This window comes from Melopsittacus undulatus, chromosome 18 (assembly GCF_012275295.1).
Source record: "Melopsittacus undulatus isolate bMelUnd1 chromosome 18, bMelUnd1.mat.Z, whole genome shotgun sequence".
In the NCBI taxonomy this organism is placed as follows: Eukaryota; Metazoa; Chordata; class Aves; order Psittaciformes; family Psittaculidae; genus Melopsittacus; species Melopsittacus undulatus.
In genome coordinates, this window is record NC_047544.1 from 3,594,850 (window position 1) to 3,615,638 (window position 20,789).

A 20,789-nucleotide genomic window follows, 5' to 3' on the forward strand; every position below is an offset into this window, starting at 1 on the left:
CATTTTTCTCAAAAGCATTATTTGATGTTTTTAAAAAAGCATTTGTTAGAAATCATTATCATAGCTAAGAAATTAATATAAAGACCATTTCTCCTTCATTATTTTCTGCTATGGCAGAAAGCTCAATTAGTGCTTAGTGAATTACCTGATACCTTAAGTAAAGGTGCATTGAAAAGTAATATCAGAGCAAATACACTGATCTCCACCCCTTTTGGGAGGGAAATAGCTACACTGTATGAAGATAAAATAAGATCTATTATAAGCTCTGAGCAGGACCATGTTTTGCACTGACATCACTGGTCCATCCATTCAGGTTACTCATCTTCCACACTCGGAGGTATTTGCCCGCAGTCATAAGGCTCAGTTGGGTGTGAGGGTTCGGTCCCGAGTCCTGCGGTGCTGGGGCAGGAGCCCTGACCACGGGCATCGCCGCTAGCCCCGGTAATGAGGGTTATCTGCTTATCCAGTTACCTAACGGGGCGCCGGGGGCTTTGGCATCGCTCTTGGGTCCAGCAGAGGCGTAAAACTGGAAAATTACCGGTGCTGGCATCTGCCCGGTTCGAAGTCCAGGGGCTCGCTGCTCCCTGACGCGTCCGGTAGCGTGTCCGGTGGCCTGCACCGATGCTTGGCCTACAACGATGCTTGCCCCGTAGACACAAACCGGCCCGTGCTGCTCGGTCCCACACAGTCTGGACCCGCTACGCGCGCTCCGGGAGAGCCCTGCCTCTTCCGGCGCCTCCGCCGGCGGGGCGTGAGTGTGCGCGCTCCCGTCCGGGCTGCCGTTATGGCAAGCTACTGCCCAATCACAGCGAGCCGTTCTGGCACGTCATCACCTCCCCGCCTCCTCTCGGCCTATCAGGCGTGGCTTTGAGCGGACCCCACCAATCAGAACGCTCTCTGCCAGCCCCGCCCACGAGAGGGGTTAGGGTTGGAGGGGAGTCTTTCTCTCCGCCAATCCGCACGCAGGGGGGCGGAGCTTCGCGTGAGGCAGGGGCCGGTGGGCGCTGCTGCGGTGGGCCCGGGGGTGCGGGCCGTGGGCCGCAGCCATGATCCACAGCCTGTTCCTGATCAACGCCGCCGGGGACATCTTCCTGGAGAAGCACTGGAAGAGTGTCGTGAGCCGCTCCGTCTGCGACTACTTCTTCGAGGCGCAGGAGAGGGCCTCGGAGGCGGAGAACGTGCCGCCGGTGATCCCCACGCCGCACCATTACCTCCTCAGCGTCTACCGACACAAGATCTTCTTCGTGGCCGTTATCCAGAGCGAGGTGCCGCCTCTCTTCGTCATCGAGTTCCTGCACCGCGTCGTCGACACCTTCCAGGTAAGGTTGGTCCCTCGGCTGCACCCCCCGTACCCCTCAAACCCCCCCCAGAGGGTCTCTAGGGCTTGCGGTGGGTGCATGCAGCCCAGGGTGATGATGGATTGATTCGAGATGAGCCTGTGTGAGGAAGGAGCTTTTAGCAATCAAGATTGATGTTTCTGGTTTGCAGCCCTGTGTGTTAGAGGAGCTGGGAACCGAGCCCGGGAAGGCCTTGTCCTCACAAGGAGCTTTGGGATTTGTAGCTTTAGTCAATTAGTGACTAGTTACCTGTGTGCTTGTGTCTAGCAAGGCTTCTTGAAAGCATATTTGGTTCCTAAAGAACTGAGTCACAGGAGGTTCCCCAGAGCAGCCATAGAATGATAGAATGGATTGGGTTGAAAAGGACCTTAAGATCATCCAGCTGATTATCTCCTATGGGCAGGGACACCTCACACTAGACCATGTCACCCAAGGCTACGTCCAGCCTGGCCTTGAACACTGCCAAGGATGGAGTATTCACCACTTCTCTGGGCAATCTGTTCCAGGCCTCACCACCCGCACAGTAGAGAACTTCTTCCTTATACCTAACTTGAACTTCCCCTGTTTCAGTTTGAACCCATCATCCCTTGTCCTGTCTCTACAGTCCCTGATGAAGAGCCCCTCCCCAGCATCCTTGTAGCCCCCTTCAGATACTGGAAGTGGCTTTGAGGTGTCCACACAGCTTCTCCAGGCTGAACAGCCCCAGTGTTCTCAGCCTGTCTCCATATGGGAGCTGCTCCAGCCCCGAGTATCCTTGTGGCCTCCTCTGGACTTGCTCCAACAGCTCCACATCCTTCTTACGCTGAGGACACCAGGAACTGCACCATGTTCCCTCTGTGCTGACATAACTGCTGGTCAGCTTAGGGAAACAGTAAAACCTTTTGTTGTGGAGTCTGGATTCCGATTGTCTTGTGACCAGCATCCTGCCAGAATACAGGACATGTGGGTACTTGGTCCAACAAGTATCATGTGAGCTCCTGCTTTCAGGCACCAGTCAGGCCACGAGAGTGGGCTGGATTGTGTTTCACTGAGGCCAGGGCGCAGGTTGGCTGTTCAGGTCATAAACGTCCTGTGTCAGTCACTTGGATCTTGGTTTTCGTGATGGGGTGAGTTGTGTTTGTTCACTGATTAGGAGCTGGAGAAACAGAATACTGGGCTTCTGCTGTTAGTTTCATGCATTTTAGGATGTGTAAGCAGTCTGCACACCCCAGGTGGTCTCAGAATGACAAAAGCACAGGTAGCATGTTAGATGGACTTCAGAAACATTCTTCTATAGGACAAACATGGGCCTGGACAGACTAAGCATAGAAGCTGGGCTTCCCTTCTATTCCACATCAAAATAAATCCTAACAAACCTTACAGAATTGAAGTTAATAATTGCATCATTGTGTTTTTACATGCAAACATTCTAACAAAAGGAAATTAAAAGCTTTGAGGGGCTTGAATTCATTAAACAGCAGTTATAATACAGAGAGCACTGCAGGAAGAGGTGAAGGCAGCCAGGAAGGATTTATGGCACTGGAGTCTGGTGAAAAGCATCACTGTGTGCAAGTGGCTGCAGGAAGTAAGTTGGCTTTATTGATATTGCTGCTCACTTGGTTGCAGCTGAGCCACTTCCAAGCACTAATCTCAGCTATCAAATGTGATCTTGCTACATAGAAAGGAAATAAGAGCATGTGGTGATGTGTTGGTTTGCCAGCTTGCTGCAGCAGTGGCAGAGGTATGATTGGAGCTGTGTGTGTCTGTTGGAGTGATCAGACTGATGTACTGCTACCTGGAGTTTCAGTGTTATTTCCAAGAGGCTTGATGTATTTCTGTGTAGGAGGATGCTGAACTGAATGATCACGAAGACTCTTCAGAGACTGTTGAACCATTATTTCTTTTGCACAGGATTATTTTGGTGTCTGTTCAGAGGTGATGATCAAGGACAATGTGGTGGTCGTTTATGAGGTCCTGGAGGAGATGCTGGACAATGGCTTTCCACTGGCAACAGAGTCTAATATTCTTAAGGAACTGATAAAACCACCCACTATCCTGCGAACAGTCGTCAACACCATTACAGGTACAGAGAAACAAGGAGATAAACTGGGGAGACCATGTGGCAATATTCCTGAAGAAGTGAATTAGGACACTGCATTCTTTTATTTATCCAAACCATGCAGATGACATTTCCAGTTCCACCATGACCTGACTTCCTGGATGAGTCAGTTTGCTGTGGGCTTTTTGTTGGGGTGGCTCTCTCTTTCACTTCTGTGTGCCTTCCTGTGGCATGTTTTAGAGTTGGATATGAGAGAGATGTAAGTTGTAGATTACAAAAAGTGACTCTGGAAGACTAATTGCTCTTCTCCAAAGAGATAGAGATTAATTACAGTTAAGTTACATAATGCCAAGGACTTGTTCTGGAACACTGTCTAACTTCTGTGGTGGTTGTGATTGCCTTTCTTCTTCCAGGAAGCACTAATGTGGGTGACCAGCTCCCTACTGGACAGCTGTCAGTGGTGCCTTGGAGACGCACTGGTGTCAAATATACCAACAATGAAGCATACTTTGATGTGATTGAGGAGATAGATGCAATCATTGACAAATCAGGTATGGAAGTTGCTTCTGGCTAAGATGAGGGTAACTTGTCCTGATAGTGCTTCAGGAGAGATTTAGGTCTTCAAAGAGGAGGTGCCTCATATAAGTTTGGGAAGCTCTATTCCTATTATTACGCTGGAATCTTGACAATTCATAGGGGTTATTTTAGAGGGGTACCAAGCCTTTCAGTTGTCCTTGTTCCTGAGTTCTTGTAAGCAATTCGGTATTAGGAAAATAAGAGGTGAGTGAAAATCATGCATGAAAATAGTGCATAGCACTTTCTCCTCAGTTTTTGTGCATCTTAGTCTTGTTAGAGTTGGGAGCTATTGTCATTGACCATTAAAATGGACATTGCTGGTGTCAGTTCCTGCCTATTGATAATTTTTCTATATGGGGACTTTTTGGATCAGATTGACATAACCTCTTGCATTTACTTTATTGTTGCAGGTTCCACGATTACTGCTGAAATCCAAGGGGTGATTGATGCTTGTGTCAAGCTGACTGGGATGCCAGACCTTACCCTCTCCTTTATGGTAAAGCTCAAGGGTGTATCTTTTCTTAAGTGTATTTGAAAAGGGTTTTCCAGCTCTGCTGCTAGGATCTCAATCTCACACTGATGGATTTCAGTACATCAGAACCCAGGTATGCCAGACAAAAAGAGAAAGAACTGACAATGGAAGCTCATCATGAACTTCAGCAACTTTGAGCCTAAAGGTGTTTAAATTTAAAGAGGTTTGGCTTTTTTTAAAGCATTGTTAGTGTTTGTTGTGACTAAGTTTTTGAGATACTGCAGTGTTTTAGGCAGATAACCTAAAGGTTGTCTTTGTAATGGTGTGCATCAAGGTAATTATTTGACGTGACTAAGCTTCCTAACATAGGATAGAGATTAATAAGTACTGCTATTATGCAGATATAACAGCATCAAGTAGTTTAACGTGTCTGAATGTAGATACTGTTAAGTGGGAAGAGTGCATCAAATGGGAGGTGCATCTTCACGGACGGAAGATTGAGAAGATGGGGTTATATTAAATAGAACTGCCTTCCTTAACCTGGTGTCTTCCTTTTATTTCAGAACCCTCGGTTGTTGGATGATGTCAGCTTCCATCCCTGTGTGCGTTTTAAGCGCTGGGAGTCAGAGAGAATACTCTCCTTCATTCCACCTGATGGGAATTTTCGCTTGCTCTCCTACCATGTCAGTGCTCAGAAGTAGGTGATGAATGTAGTGCTGTGAATTACAAAATTAGGATCTTCCTAGCTAGTAGAAGGGAAAAATACCCAAGGAATTGTTTTTAAAGATCAGGTGGCAAGTGCTAAATGAAGTAGAAATACACAGAATCATAGAATGGTTTGGGTTGGAAGGGATCAAAAAGTGTAGGATTTCCTTCTCTTTTAAGCAGATTGGTTTCCAGTGTTTTCAGTGTAGAAGGCAAGGACTGCATCAGGTAAAGCAAAGGTGGAGGTGAGAGATTGACAATGATTTTCTGTTCATGTCTTTCTTCTAGTCTTGTGGCAATTCCTGTCTACGTTAAGCACAACATCAGTTTCCGTGATAGCAGCTCACTGGGACGTTTTGAGATCACAGTGGGGCCGAAGCAGACTATGGGGAAGACTGTAGAGGGAGTGATTGTCACCAGCCAGATGCCAAAAGGTGTCTTAAATATGACCCTCACACCCTCTCAGGGAACACATGTTTTCGATCCAGTTACAAAGGTGAGAGGAAAGAGAGAACTAACTTCTTTGTTATTATTATGTTGTTATTTATTATTACCTTTCAGCAGATTAAGTTGAGTGGTCCATGGTTATAAGCACATTTCCTTGAGCATTGCTTTTCTGAAGGCTGTCTCTTTTGTTGGGGTGAGAACTTTCTCTGCACAATTGCATACTATAAGTTGTCTTAATCCCCACAACAAATAGCTCAGTGTCCAAGTGGATTATGGTCCTGGTTGCTTGGTGTATGCAGAAAATCCAAGAACTGGTATTGTATGATGAGGCAAGTAGTGGAAATGCCATTTGTGGTAGGCTTTTGAGGAACCTCATGCAGAGAGAGGGACAACAAGCCTGTACTGTGCCTGTCCAATATGAAGGGCAAGATACTAAGACTTTTTCCATAAAGAAACATTTCAAGCTATCGTAGGAGGGGGACTGTTCTTCAGGGGCTGTTCCAGCATTTCTGTTTCACTGATGCATTTTTTTTCCTCTTGAAGTTGCTGTCATGGGATGTGGGGAAAATAAACCCCCAGAAGCTGCCAAGCCTGAAGGGGACCATGAGCCTGCAAGCTGGGACGTCAAAACCAGATGAAAACCCCACCATTAACCTGCAGTTTAAAATCCAGCAGCTGGCTATATCTGGTAAGTGATTGTCTGAATATTCTCTGCTGTGTCTTGCTCTCTCTGCATGTAGCTGAACTAGCTCTGCAGGCCTTCTGAAGTACATTCTATCTGAAACATGGTCTTCAAGTCAAAAAAATGGTGTGCTTTGACTACGGATACATGGGTTTGTTCTCTCTGATGCTCTGAAACAGCCTATCTACATTTCCTTGCATGTCATGCTTAGAGACCTATAAACAATTCTAGGATATAGATGTGTTGGTAAAAAGTGATTCTGACAACTAGCATTTGTCAGCTTTTCTACATTCTTTTTACTGCTTCCTAAAACTTTCCCTGTGCTTTCTGCACTGCTGGCATGATCTGCTGGTCCTTTATCTTGAAGGCCTGTCTGCTTTGCTTGTGGCAGCAGTCAGTCTTATGCTGTGTTTGTTTGCCTTTAGGACTGAAGGTGAATCGCTTGGACATGTATGGGGAGAAGTACAAGCCCTTCAAGGGGATAAAATACATGACTAAGGCTGGGAAGTTCCAAGTACGAACCTAGAGGATCCTGATGGCAAGGAAGAGCACTTTCCTGTTTTTTCTGTCCCCGGCTGTTGGATGCAGCCTCTTACCCCATCCATCTGTCCAGGGTTGCTCCCTTGCCTGTAGTAGCGTGAGCAGGAGAGTCAGTGCTTAGGGTGCTAGGGAACGGGGAAAGGTAAGGTCAACCTGAAACCATCTCATCCCTAGCTGAGTCTGAAGCATTTGGAATAATGGCAGATGCGAGATGTGTTCAGGTCTCTTGGGATTAGTGAGTCAGCTATGTATGCTTGTATCACCTTCATTTTGCTGTCTTCAAGGAAATTCTAGGGTTTTATTGCCTTTTGTAACTCCTCTTCCTTATGTTTTGGTTGGCTTTTAGCCCTCATAGATGACACAAAGTTTAATTTCCCCAAACTTCAACTCCAGTGTGATGGTCCAGCATTTGCCCTTCTCCATCACTGGGCATTAGGGTGAAGAGATCTATAGTTCTTGGCAGCAGAGAGATCATCCAGCCATTCTGCCTGGAAGGGACTGAGAGAAGTGGTAAAGTAGATTGTCCCACCCAGCATGAGAAGTTAAGAAGCCTGAGATTGGGGATGGTGTTACAGAGGGAAGAGGAGAAGAAGTATATGCTTTTTCTACATATTTCATAAGCTCTTTTGGTCATCAGGTGTCTTGAATCTCTGGAGATGCACTGGAAACCCATCCAGATCTTAGGATGGTATCCTACAAAAGGCTGACACAGCACATATGGTCTTGTAATTGATGGGTGGTGACATCTGAATGTAACTCTCCTTCTCTTATTTCATCAGTATTTGAAGGTAGGGATTCTCCTGGTTTCTCTGGGGAGTCAGGAAAGAGACAGGCAGGCATAAGCACAGTGATGGAAATTGAAGCTGTGGTTAAATGAAGACAACCACTCTCCTAGTAACTTGTTGGAACCTCTTCTTGTCTTCTTACCTGCCTAGTACAAATGAAGGTGATACTGCTGACCTTCTGCTCACTGATGTCTGTCTTTGAGGTAATTGTGTCCTGGTACCTTTGTAGTATTTCTTGCTGTCCTACCTCATTCCAGTTCCTGTACCAATCAGCTGCTCTGCAGGTGGATTCAAGCCTACACTGGATTTTTCGCTGGGACCATTTCTTCTTTAGGAGCTCATTCCAGTCTGAGCTGCATCTCTCTACAGCATAAATATGAACTGAGAGGCATCTGCAGTGTTCTATATTGTCTGTAATGTGCTCTTTGGCCACTAGATGCCAATGTGTTTTCTCTGTGGTAGCAGAACTTGTCCCTGGCTGTGGAGTGCAGCATGTACAGTTCATGCTTGTGAACAGATCAAGGTGACTCTAAGCAAAGGGTAACACACATTCTGGTTGTGTGTGATGAATACTTGCAATGGATGAGTGGCACCTTGCATGTGGAATTGCAAGTTTCAGTGCAGCTGATGGAAGCCATAGCAGGTGGCCTTACTGCCGAGCATGTTCAGTGCAAATATAACCTTCAGCAAGGGCATCAATAAAGTTCAGTTTTACATCTCATACGTGTCATTCCAGAGTGGCTTGTGTGGGCTGTACAAAAAATACAGTGGGTATTTGAGGAGGAAGGTGAATTATGCCAGTTGGATTGTAGATAGTGAGTGCCTTAGGGGGTAAATGTCATTATGCAGTTGGGATTGTGAGCTTGGGACTAAGCCACCGTCTGAAAAGCTAAAATGAATTTATCTCTTGGTCTTTTTTCCTGGTGTTTCCTGCAAGGAGCACTGAGCACTTCCTGGAACCTCACTGAAACTGCCTTTAGGACAGCTAAACCATTTCTGTTTACTAGTAGGGTTTTGAGTAGCAGGCTAAGGACTGTGCTTCAGTTATGAAGATTAACTGGACTTAACCACCATTTCTCTGAGGACAGAGAATCAAGCTGAAACCAACTTACATAACCAAAGTAAAGTGGCATAAGGATAGAGCTTCAGCCTGACTGGAATATATTCCAAATTTAAAGTCAAAGAAGTTTTAAGTTTTCAGGAAATTTAATTCCCCTTTGCCTTCATTTCATACCCCTTCCCAAACCAACATAGCTGCTCATAGGATGCACAATGTTGTCTTTTGGTTTACTCTCTTTATAAATTAAATTTGATAGTACTTGTGATTTGATGCAAGGAGAAAGCCTAGGGATGTGGGGAGAAAGGAGTGTTAACTTCCAATAACCTGTAACAAGGAAAGGAGAGGAACTTGAGAATCTGCCCTTCCCACACATTCCTGTGGTATGAAAAGCCATAGAACAAAGGGAAGCACTGTCAGTATCCTTAAAACACCAAGAAGGAAGCTGCGAGGGCATGGCCACAGGGTTGTGGATAGTTAATTTTCCTTTCTCAAGGATTCATGTTGTTCTGAATCCAGTCCAGATAACGATTCACATTTGTATAAACACCAGGTATGTCTTTGCGGCCACAGCCTATTCCCCAGCTGATGATTCCAATGAGATACATCCGATCATCCTTCATACAGACCAGAGGCCCTCCAGAGTCACCCTGCAGAGAAGCAGGAGGTTAATAACTATCCCCTTTTTGGTTGGGTTTGTGTTGCTTTTACCCCCACTCACTGGCTTTAGTGGTGTCCACAGAAATACTCTATGTAGTATGCTAACAAATCAACAGCTCTTAATAACAGCACTTTCTCATAAGCCCTTTTGTGTTCACTGATCCAGGGTGACTTATACTGCTGTGTGTCTTAAAAAGCTGTTTAAATGGAAAGGATGTGGACTGAATACCCTCCTTTTTCCTCATTCCCCACCATCTTTGGTTCTTGTCACTATATTTTCTGCACCTCTCAGTAGAGCAGCATTTGCATTCTCTTACAAAAACCCTGCTGAGTGTTTTGCATTGCTCACATAAGAGAAAATATTAGGAAATGTTGCTGAGGTGGAGTTTCCTGCTCGGATTTGTGCCACTTCCTATATTTGGGATTTTCAGTCTGTGGTGTTCTGGTCAAGTGTGGCCTGCTTTTCCAGCTATGAGGGCCAGGGGAAGCAAAGAGGAGCCAACAGTTCTGTTGTGTTTGACAAAAGTCTACTAGAACTTCCATGCAGCCAAGTACAGAACTTTAAACCATTTTCTGAAGCTTTCTCTTTGCTTAGCTCAGACTCTCAAGGACAGAACTGAGTTTACCTTGCAGGCATCATCAAGGTTCCTTGTGTCTCCTGCGCATAACATGTTGGCTGTAACTGTCCGGTTGCCTAGATGCTGTGTTGTGCACTGACTGGCTGGAAACAGTCTCACATGGCCTTCCTTCAGGTGCTCTGAATAGAATGGAGAAACTGGAAGAAAAAATACAATATAAATACATAAATATGTCTGTGTAGGTGTATATATATTTAAAAAGCCCTAAAGCAGTTCAGCTTCTGTAGTTCAGAGGAGAGTAAATGGAAGTATTTGGGGGCAGAGGGGGCTGAACTATTATTCCTTTGCCAAAGGGTCTAGTTTTAGTTCTTGGGGGTTCTGCTTTGAGAGTGAGAACTGCTTCAATCTAGTTGAGAGAGAATATTGCTTCTTTAACAAGCTTAAGTTCTAAAAACTGCTGGGTTTAATGGATGGGTAAGTCATCCTTGCACAGTTACATCAACCAAAATGAAGTCACAGCAAGTGCTTATGAAAATCACTAACTGTACAAAACAGGATCCTGACTTTTTAGTGTTAGGCTTGCACTAACAAAAAGCGGATGCCTTGTTGTACACAATACTGAGAAACTGGATAGGAATGTACGCTTGTGTTATGCTGGAATGGAAGGGATTTGGTGTTGCTTTTATTCTTCTGCATAGCTGCGACTGCACAAAGCTGAAAGCTGGCAGGGTTGTTGTTTTTCAGTCTAGTTTTGAATTACAATTCCAGCATCCTTTCCCTCTCAAAGGGTGTACCCTGCACTCCCTGGAAGCAATGCTGGGGACTGGCTTTAAGAGCACTTTATGCCACACTTGTATGTTAAGAAGTCTGCTCCAAAACTACTATGGCCTCAAATCATTATTAGGTCTTTTTATGGTAGTTTCTTCACAGTCTCTGTCTCACAGAGGCTACAAGTTAGCAAATGAAATGAAAATTAGAAGAAAGAACCAGTAAAATCCAAGCTGGGGGATTTTGTTTGTTTTAAATACAAGTCAGCCTGTTATACCTTCAGGCATGTTTTATTCCTGTTTGTTGTAGCTCACTTTAGAAACCATTTAGCCAGCCTTTTCAGATATATATTTGGGATTATCTGCTAATACACTATACAGTTGCAGGTAGTTGCATGTGATTAGCAGATAACCCCAGATATATATATATGAAAACACTCTGAGCCCATGCATCTGAGAGAACTAAGATCAATGAAATAACTTACAAAAAACCAAACTTGTTTATCTCCTACTATGCATATGTTTTGTAGTGCTGATCTAAGCCCCTATGATAATTCAGGGGCCACACATTACACAGTGCTAAAGGCTTGAATTCTTTGAAGGCAGGGGACACAAACTTTAATACCTTCTACTTACATTCGTCGTTTTTGCCATAACCAGAGATCTCACATTCGGTCCAGGCAGGAAGGTGTAGTGCTGGTGTTGGGAGGCAGGCAGCACGGACCGTGTCTGTCTCAATAGCACAGTCCTCTGCATCCGAGTTCAACTGCAACAGAGCTGAAGAGGAGAAGCAACTTCATTAAGCACAAACTGGAGCCAAGCACAACCTTTGCAGAGTCACTAGGTCAGCAAAGTTCTTACCAATGTCATTGTCAAAGTTTTCTGAGTTAAATCTCTGGTGCACAGTGTAGCTCTTCACTTGAAAGTTCTGTTCATTTTCCTCAGGACTGGCTCGGGATGTTCTCCCCAGCACAATCTTCAGCTGATTGGCACTAAAGCTGAAGAACAAGAATCTTAACTTTCTTCTCATGTTGAGTGCACCCTTCTCTGGAAGATGTGCTGCTGGAGCTTCTGCTCTTCGTATTTTAGCACTACTACTACTTCATTACCCAGGCAGTTTGACCTGAAGTATCCGATTTGCCTTTGGTTTTGCACTCATTGCTTATAGCCATCATGGCAAAGCTCCTGGGCCAGCCCCTTGCTGCTCTCAAATATCAGATGGATCTGCTTTGTTCTTCACCTGCTTGCTATTCTACAGTGATACCTTAATACCATGCTGTTAGTTGGCCCAACAATTGCCTGTCTGTCATGCTCTGCAACAACTAACTTTACACTCTTTAGTGTACAATGACAAGCTTTATTCCAAGCCTTTTGTAGTAAGGCAAGACTGGATGCTTCCAATTTCAGTCTGGTTGTGTTGGGGTTTGGTTGGTTTTGGTCCCCGCAACAGTACTGGATCCTCAACTTACCCTTCCTCAAAGCAGTGAGCAGCTGACAGAACCCAGCAGGAACTGATGAGGATTCCTCCACAGAGGAAGTGCTCTCCAGGTGCCCGGCGGTACTTCACGAAGATGGCAGCTTGCCACGGGTGAGCTGCAATGTCTGCATAGGAGCCACCCTTAATCCTGTACTGGCGTCCTCGGCGCTGCCGCAAGCCGCAGATGGCTGTGGGTGACAAACCCAGAGACAGGCTTTTTGTTCAGGCCTTCTTGCTTGGAGTTTGGGTTAAGAGCCTGTGAGCTGCCAGTGCATGTTGAGGCAGCCTGGCATGAACTGTGTAGTAACTGACTCATTCCTGTTTCCTAGGAAACTTGTATTCTGATGTGAAAAATACAGTAAGGAAACCCTGCCTTTTCTGTCCTCCCTTTCCTTCTGGCAGAGAAAAAGGCACTTCTGTGAGGCTGGAACCACAGAATCTCTTTCTACTCTAACAAGGACCTGCTGAAGAGGGTTTTAGTTTGGTTCTGGGGTTCATTCTTTTTTTGTAGGGGGGAGGTTCCCCCTCCAGCTCTTATTTTACTATAAGAGGCTCGAACTCAATACAAATGACATGCAGAACGGTAATGCTGCATAGAAAGAGAAGACACAGGAGTGCCAGATCCTTACAGCAAGTAGGCACATTGCAGTACTCCCATGTGAGCTGATTTCCTTTCAGAACATGGCACCAGGGCCTGCTGTCATTGTCAGGATTCCTGCAACACAGGAAAGAGAAAAACTATTTGTATTATCAGATGTGAAGAGAGTATGGGGAGACCTAAATGTGGCAGCCTGTGACCTGAGTGTTCTAGAGATAACAGGGCCCTAGGACCATGTGGCACTTGGATTTATAGAGTCTGATATTACAAAAGCATAGATAGGTCAGGTGGAATAAAATTACTATTATCAGTGAGCTTCATTCCCAACAGTAATGTACTTCCCATGCTTAAATAACCCACATGAAAGAGCCTGGCCTTAAGAGCACCAGAAGGAAGTTTGGTGGGACTTTAATTCTGTGAGTACCTACCGGCAAAAGTTGTGAGTACCAAGGTCCAGCTGGTAAGCATCTCTTCTCCAAGCAGTATATAACTTGTTGACAAGCATTAGGGAATTCCACCTCAAACAGGTAGCTCCAGAGCTGGTAACACTGTGGCTGCCTCGGTAATCTGTGCCTCTTCCAGATTTGCAGTTGCTGTTAGCAGCTTCAATAAGAAAGCTGTATATTAACTAATGGATGTGAATCTGTTAGCTCTTCCTAACTGATTTCTGTCAAGGCTGTATACTAGCTATACTTATCTAAGTCTCTCAGTGTCATAAATATTAAAAGCTTAACCATTATTAATGTTAGAGGTTCAACTTTTCAGGCTGCAGAAATAGCACAAGTCCACAGAGAACCATTAGATATGTAGTGAATCATGGAAGCTGTAAAGTCCATTCCCTGTCCCCCTGCATGTACCTTTTGAACAGGAGGGCACACTGCAGTGTTCCCAGATGTACTTTCCCCCTTTATAGATATAGCACCAAGGTCTGGAATCCTCATCTGGGTTTCTGAAAGAGTTATGATATTATGCATCATTATGAAGCTATTGTTATTAGTCCCATGTCTGCCATCTAGTTTGGTAACTTAATCCTGCTCTGCAGTGAAGACATGGACTAAACCTTCAGAAGTCATTTGGATTCCTATGTTAATTGCAGAGTACATGTAAGTGAGGAGGAAACAGCCAGCAGCTGGCAGGAGTGGACAGCTTGTTTGTGAAGTTTAGTTTATGAGCAGGATATGGAGCTGCAGGAAACTGGCCTACAAAGGGAGTTTTAGGCACTGAAAAGGGACAAGGGAAAGACTATGGCATGAGAGATGCATGCATTTTGTAGTCTGCCATAAGCATCCAGTCTAGGTAGATCTGAAGCTGAGATATATCTACAGAAATTGCAATTGCTGCTCATAGGCTGCACTTTATTTCTCCCCTTGAGATGAGGCTATTGCAAACAGCTATTCCTTTGCTCCAAGCCTTTAGGCTGATTCCTGTGGCTCTGACCTGGGTGCCATCAGCCCCTCACCTGCAATAGTTGTGATTGCCCAGTCCCAGCTCAGCAGCATCCTCTCTTCGGCTGCTGTACTTCCTGTCCATCAAGCCATTGCTATTCCAATTTAAACATTCAGCTCCGCTCTCTGTCGTGCTCCATGTACCCCTGTATGTTACTCCAGCATCTTTGTAGCACTTAACTGTAGTATCTGAACAAAAGGGAATAAAATGTACATCTTCTGGGTATCTCATCCTTCCACACTGCATAACTAAAGCCAGTAGCATTGGTATACTCACCTATTTCACACTGCTTCCCAGAGAAACCTTGGTGGCACTGGCAGACGAAGAGCTGTGGGGAATAATACGCCTGTGAGCAGTGGCCCCCATTGTAGCATTTAATTCTAGTGCAGGCTGTGGAACAAGCAAAAGCCAGAATACTGTTATATTTCACAGAAGTAAGAAGCATCAATGCATACCCATCATTCCTCTCCTGTCAGTCTCCTTTAGGCTGTTCTATCATGTGCTTACAGTCTTTTTGTGTAGTGCTCACATTCTTCCTTTGCTCCGTTCTCTCCACGTGCTATTAGGAGCCTTCCTCATCCTCTTGCCCACTCCCGCTTAGTCCTGCCTAAGTCAGTACATATTAGTATTTTCGTTTCTATCCTAGTCTATTTCAAGCCAAATTTTCTGTGTGATAACTCCTTTCCTGAGAGTGGAGTTCTTTAGAATGCTTAGATGGAAAATCTCTCATCCCCCACCACTTCCTTTCTCTTTTTCTTCCTCATACTCACCTCTGACAGGCACAGTGTGGCAGCGACTCCAACCGCTGTCGCACCTACAGTACTCTACTCTGCTCCCTGAAAGCCTCAGCCAGGTCCCCCTGTGCTGGTAGATTTCTCCAGATGATTTTTCTGTGCAAATGGCTGTAATTGGAGAAAGGAAAATCCTCTTTTAGAGAGTCAGGGAAAAGACCTGGCTGAGCGAAAGAACTCCCTTCTCTTCCCAGGAGAAAAGCTCTGCTATCGACAGCCTCTCTTTCTCTGAGGAAGAACAGAAGGAGGGGAAAACTTTATTCATTGAGTTGTGCATTGTATTGATGGTCTGCTCTTTCGTCTTCTGAATCTCTCATCCAGATAACCGTGACAAACAGCTTTCAGGCTCTGTTCCCTCAGCATCACCTGCTTTCCCCTCCTGTGTTCACAAAGCTCCAGGTAACACAGTTGTAGTTTGCATGGCTTACCTCTGGACCTGGCTCCCCGTTTGAAACGTGTGCGTAAGCCCTGCAAGCAAAGAAGGTTAATTCTGTGAGTAACTGCTCTCTTAAGAAAACAGAGAGAACAAGTGCCTCCATCCTCTTCTTGAGGCCTTGTAAATCAGGAGAGCTCTGAGCAACTCTCTGCCCTCCTTGTTGGACAGTACAGTGAAAAGTGCCTTTAGTGTCTCAGCATGGGTATAAACCATGGAGTTGCCACAGATCTAAGCAGATTCTCATTCTGTCCGATGGAGACAGCTGGAGCCAATGGTAAGGAAGTGCTGCTGAAAACACAGGAGGATGGCAAGAGCATTATTTGATGCATTAGCCTCTTACCTGGCACTGGGCAGTCACAATTGCTCCCACCAGCAGGAGCAGACATGGGACTTTGCCTTCCATCCTGAGTGTTTTCCACATCATGTCCAAATCTCAAGTTACCTACAGAGACAAAAAACAAGATGTTGAACAAAGGCATTTTACAATGTGAATGGAGTTCAAGGGCATAAGTTTAAATACAAGTTTGAAATACAAGCTGAGCCTTTAGTTTCTACTACTGTTGTTATGCTTTTGCTGAAAACGGAGAGTATGCCAACTGGAAGGCAGGCTGGCTTTTGGGCTGGTGCCCTCATTTATCCACTGCACTCCTATGCAGTCACAACTGCTTCTTACTTCTGCTAATCCCTTCAGCATCTTTACACTTCAAACTCCTTTTGCTGACAAAGAAACCTTAGAAACCTTTTGCTGATAAAGGCAGTGAAAGGTTTCTAAGGTGGTCTGCTTCCTGAGGAAGGCAATGTGCTTTGCTGTGGGCTTCCAGCTCCTCTGTTAATCCCTGGAGGAAAAATCCTGGAGGATTTATTTTGCCAATTCTTTTATCTACGTGATCTTGTACTAACTATAGAAGTTGCCCATATGTGTATATACCTATGTACATGTGTGTATGTAAAAGAACTCCAGTAAAGCCTGATCTCAGCAGAACCAGTATGGTAGCTAGCAAAGTCCTATGTTATATTTAGAAACACTGCTGAACTTGAGGACTTTAAATGAGGATTTATTGGTACACCCACAGGACATTGGTGGGGGGAGGAGGCTGTTGTTCATGGCATAATGAATACAGCTGATTGTACAGTGTCAGAGGTTTAGATACAGTGTTTATGGCATTAACTAGCAAGGTCCAATATGTCTTTTGAAAACTGTGAAAGTATTACCAGTTTTCACAGTTGAGTAATAATGACAACTCCAGTCCTTAAAAGCTGTGCAATCTGAACCCTTACAATAAGATAAATAACTTTTAACACAGGTTTTCTGGCTTGAACCCATAATTTTCTTCCTAAAAGTAATAGTTACTCCTGCATGCATAACAGTAGCTCTTTTTTACAATTGAACAAGACACAAGTAATCACCAGTGTGAACAGATTTAGCTTGATCCTCTGTACTCACCAAGACTGCTATAGCAGTCAGCTTAGATGGCTGAAACGATGGCTAGAGTGTGATGTGGATGGAAATCCGCCTGCTTTGACCACGTCCAGCACCACAGTTCCATTTTCTCTCTTTAAAAGTATAATGCCTCCTATACAGACCAAGAGCTGGGAGTGAGGCAGAGCAGCAGGCAAGAAGATAGAATTTCATTCCCAATCTCTAGGATTGCTCTGCAGTTCCAAATATTTGCAGTAATATTCAGGCACTGTCTCCCACACTATCACCTCTTTATCATCTCCATAAGATCTCTGAGCAAGTAGAAAGCTAACCCAATTGTTTGAGAAATTACTTCCAGAAATTAGGAGCTCAGACTCTGTTTAAATGAATCCAGAGAAGGCAGCTGGATAATAGCTGCTGAAATTGGAGTATAACAGCCGAATGAGTCATAAATTGGGATTCAAGGCTAGAAAAGGGAGGGAGTTTCTTTGTGGGTTGTGTTGGTTTCTTTTAAATACTTGTTCAAAGAAAAGGCAAAAGGCACAAATATCTCAGTCTCTGAAGCAGGACTGGGAGTGCAGCAAGATAATTTAGCCTTCAACTTCTCATCATTAGACCACACAAAGAGGAGACTTAAGTTGCAAGTCAGACTAAAAAGATCCACAGGAACAGCTTCCAAGAACCTGAGTTACTCCAAGGCTTATCTTGACAATGAGATCCTTGTAATTCAGAGCATCTCCTGGGGATTTGTATTACTATGCAGATTTTGTAGTGTACTTTTTAATATACTTTCAAGCCCTTTCTCACTGCTTAGGAAGTATCTTGCATTGCATAGTAAGTCTTTTCAAAAGCTGCAAGAGTGGCTTCAAAATAGGCATTTACTTCAGTGGAATCTGAGCTAAATCAGCAGTGGTCTGGACTTGCTCTTATTCCTGCTGCCTCTGTGCAGGCTCTCCCCTCCAGCTTTCCCCCTGTCCGTGGGAGATGCCTGTCCACCCATTGGTGGCTGTTATGCATGGAAAACTGACAACAGATGTTGCCAGATGTTTGTTTTCAGTTTCGGGAAAGGTAAAACTTAGGGCAGGCAATTGGAATGTTCTGAATGATAAGCCCTATCAAATTGAAACCATATGGCTGTTTGAAGAATACCATGTTTACAAGACTTCACTAGCAGTGTGCTTTCTGGAGGGCTCCCCTCAACAGCTCCTGCCTTCTGCTCTCACCCTTTGCTTCCTCTCTGACCAAAAATCCTCTAGCAGTAAGCCAGAGGCTTAGATGTGGTGCTCTGATAGTTTGATTCTACACTTTAAGGTATATTAGGATGTGAAGATATACGATACCCCAAATGTATCACTCTTTGATGAAGCATCATCGGCAGGAATACCTGAGATCCCATGTATTAATTTGTTGATAATAACAGCCCTTCTAAGCAGTAAGAGTGTGAGTATTATCTTACCAGTGTGGAATAAGACCATAAGAATGTATCAAGATTGCACAAAAAGTCATTAACTGAAATCAAAGTAGCATCCTCCAAACCCCTGTATGCCTTCCAGTCACTTAGTATGTGCATTTCAGAATGCTTTGATTCTGAATCTATAGCACTAAGAGGGTTCTTGCTGATGAACAGCTATATTGATCTAGTTTAAGTGAAAGACTACAGATCCTTGCTGACCTTTCCTGCCTTCTGGAGAAAGTGCTTCTGTATCCCTTTGCTAAACTGAGCAGATGAATATCAGACTTGAACTATTTCTATTTAAGATGTAACAGCAGACAGATCTGTGCCTTTGGGGAAAAGAAGTGCGTAAAAAACCCCACAAGAAAAAGCTTCTGCAGTCTCTGATGGCATTGGAGGAAATGGATATTTCAAACTCTGGCTTTGTTTTGAGACTCATTCTCAATATTTTCCTGTGGTTTTGGCTGCATTTACAAAGCGTGATCTGAAGATCCGCCCTCCTGCTCTCTGTCCCTCCATTACCCTGGTTGGGAGCCTGGGATGCGCACACAGCCTGATTTCCCAGGCAGATGATGCATTCTCCTTTCACAGCTAGCTCTCTGGGTCTCTCCTTACCATTAAGGTATTTGTCCATAACTCTTCTTTTGCTTTAAGTTCTCTCTGTGTTCTTTCAATGGGAGACCTCCCCCCAGCCAGCTGCAGCTTACCAGCCTGCAAGAGCTGAAGCTTTCTTGGCATAACTGAAAGCTATCAGCTGTAGCCAGCGTTAGGAACCTCCTCCAAAGCTGAAAGGCAATAGCTCAGTTAGTTAACCACCGCGGTGCTTCAGCGGGATGCATTAAATAACAACAGTTAATAGCATTCAATGACAATGCCACTGATGCTGAACGCGGCCATTGCACTTCGTGAGGCAGGTGCAGAGCCGGACCTACCTTTGCGTTCTCCCTGCTGTATCCGAGGATGGAGCTCTCTGCAGAGCAGCGGGTTCCTGCTGTCCGCCGCTGCTCTGCGCGCTCCCGCGGCTCCTGCCCGAGCCCCATGCAGGGGGTGGAGACTCGGGGGCAGGAGCCCACGTCCCCCCCGGAGAGGCTCCGGGACGGGGCGGGCGGCGGACGCTGGTTTAATATTGTTCTTTGTCTCTCCCATTCAGTGGAGCAGGGTCAGTCTTCTAAACGGTATCCCTCACACGGAGCTGTGCAACGTGCTCGTGGGACTGTAGGAGATGTGTTACCTCCAACACGATCAGAGGAGCTGCAGCCTGTAGCTTGGGGCTAGTACTGAGAAACTCCTATTTCAAGGAAGAGCGCAGTGTGCTGGGAATCCACTGGGAATGGCAGACAGGCGCGTGCCATGGACAGTGCCATGGGGGCAAAATGGTCAGAGGAGCTCCCAGGTAAAGTGGGGACAATGAGCAGAACTTCTAAGGACCCTTAGATAGGAATAAGGAATCGCATGTTGGGGACCAAAGAGTTAAATGTTCATTGATACTGTGCATCCTAGAAAAATAAGATCTACTCACCAGTGTGTGGTCATGGTTATCAGTGTGGGAGGCAAAGTAAACTCAGGGTTATGAAAACAAGCAGTGATGCAGTTGTTACAGTAATGGATGTGTTCTAACTTTTACGAACTGATTCACTAAAACTCAGGTTCCTGATACAATTTAGCATAAACACAGACATAAGAAATAGTGTGTGAGGGATCTCCATCTTCAGGAAGCAGCTGCACAGCATCCTCGGTTGGGAAGCATGGCAATGGGCATTTTGCATATTGGCAAAGGTGAATCCCTGGTTACTCTGCACGTTTAGCTCTTTTATGTATGGAAACCCAACAATATTATCACGTATTTTTCTCTGCGAGTCCCAGTGCTGGTGCTGAGCATTACAGCCAGAAATAAATCTGATTTCAGGGCAGCTGTGTTTGATTGCTTCCAGTTGTTGAGAAAAGGATGACTGGACACTGCTGAGTGAGCAGAAGTTAATTCATATCATTTTTAAAGATAACAGCTAGTTGCTACTAGACTTCTGGGTTAAAGATGCTAACAAAGTAATGGCCATGGGGGACGATTTCAGAAGCTACTATTTCCCAGCTTTTCACAGCTTAAGGACCACTATAGCTGTCCAGAGAGTGGTGTGGGTGCTATTCGTGGTGCTTTACATCCTGTAGGGAAACCATCAGTACCAGCATCTCCTCTCAAGCACCATCTACAGGCTTACCTCTAGTTCGATCCCGTTTCAGGAGGGGTTCCAGCAGGGCTGCTCCACGGTCGGGGCGCAGTGTGCCACAGCCTCGCGTCCCCCGGGGGGACGGGGGCACCTCCGTGCCGAGCCCACGTATCCATCCGTGCAGCGGCTCCGAACGCAGCGTACCCCGGAGACAACCGGCCCCGTGCCCCGAGGCTCCGTCCCCGGGAGCGGCGGAGGTGGCAGCTCCGGCTCCGTGCGGCTCCTTTAAGGCCGGGCGGGCGGGCGCTTGCGCCGGAGCCGGAAGCGCTGGCGGAGGCGGCCCAGGCCCCGTGGAGCCGGAA

General features: G+C 45.4%; 2 protein-coding genes across 4 annotated transcripts; one reads left to right on the forward strand and one right to left on the reverse strand.

Moving 5' to 3' along the window:
• The first annotated feature begins 763 nt into the window (after positions 1-763).
• Positions 764-8,303, forward strand: AP3M2 (adaptor related protein complex 3 subunit mu 2). Its single transcript, XM_005142618.3, has 8 exons — positions 764-1,319; positions 3,228-3,399; positions 3,789-3,926; positions 4,362-4,447; positions 4,987-5,120; positions 5,417-5,624; positions 6,119-6,263; positions 6,683-8,303. Exons 1-8 carry the CDS (start codon positions 1,047-1,049, stop codon positions 6,781-6,783), a joined length of 1,257 nt encoding a protein of 418 aa, XP_005142675.1. The 5' UTR covers positions 764-1,046; the 3' UTR covers positions 6,784-8,303.
• Positions 8,304-8,769: 466 nt separating this feature from the next.
• Positions 8,770-20,609, reverse strand: PLAT (plasminogen activator, tissue type). Of its 3 annotated transcripts, none has more exons than XM_031043290.2 (14): positions 20,479-20,609; positions 15,733-15,834; positions 15,385-15,424; positions 14,936-15,067; positions 14,442-14,555; positions 14,179-14,353; positions 13,577-13,668; positions 13,148-13,322; positions 12,751-12,836; positions 12,114-12,309; positions 11,506-11,642; positions 11,281-11,421; positions 9,926-10,074; positions 8,770-9,289 (listed from the first exon to the last, which is right to left on the reverse strand). In XM_031043290.2, exons 2-14 carry the CDS (start codon positions 15,814-15,816, stop codon positions 9,131-9,133), a joined length of 1,680 nt encoding a protein of 559 aa, XP_030899150.2. In that variant the 5' UTR covers positions 15,817-15,834; positions 20,479-20,609; the 3' UTR covers positions 8,770-9,130. The 3 variants fall into 3 exon arrangements, with proteins under 3 accessions (XP_030899150.2, XP_030899151.2, XP_005142674.2); XM_031043291.2 differs by lacking the exon at positions 20,479-20,609 and adding an exon at positions 19,198-19,263; XM_005142617.4 differs by lacking the exon at positions 20,479-20,609 and adding an exon at positions 16,837-17,635.
• Between the last annotated feature and the right edge of the window lie 180 nt (positions 20,610-20,789).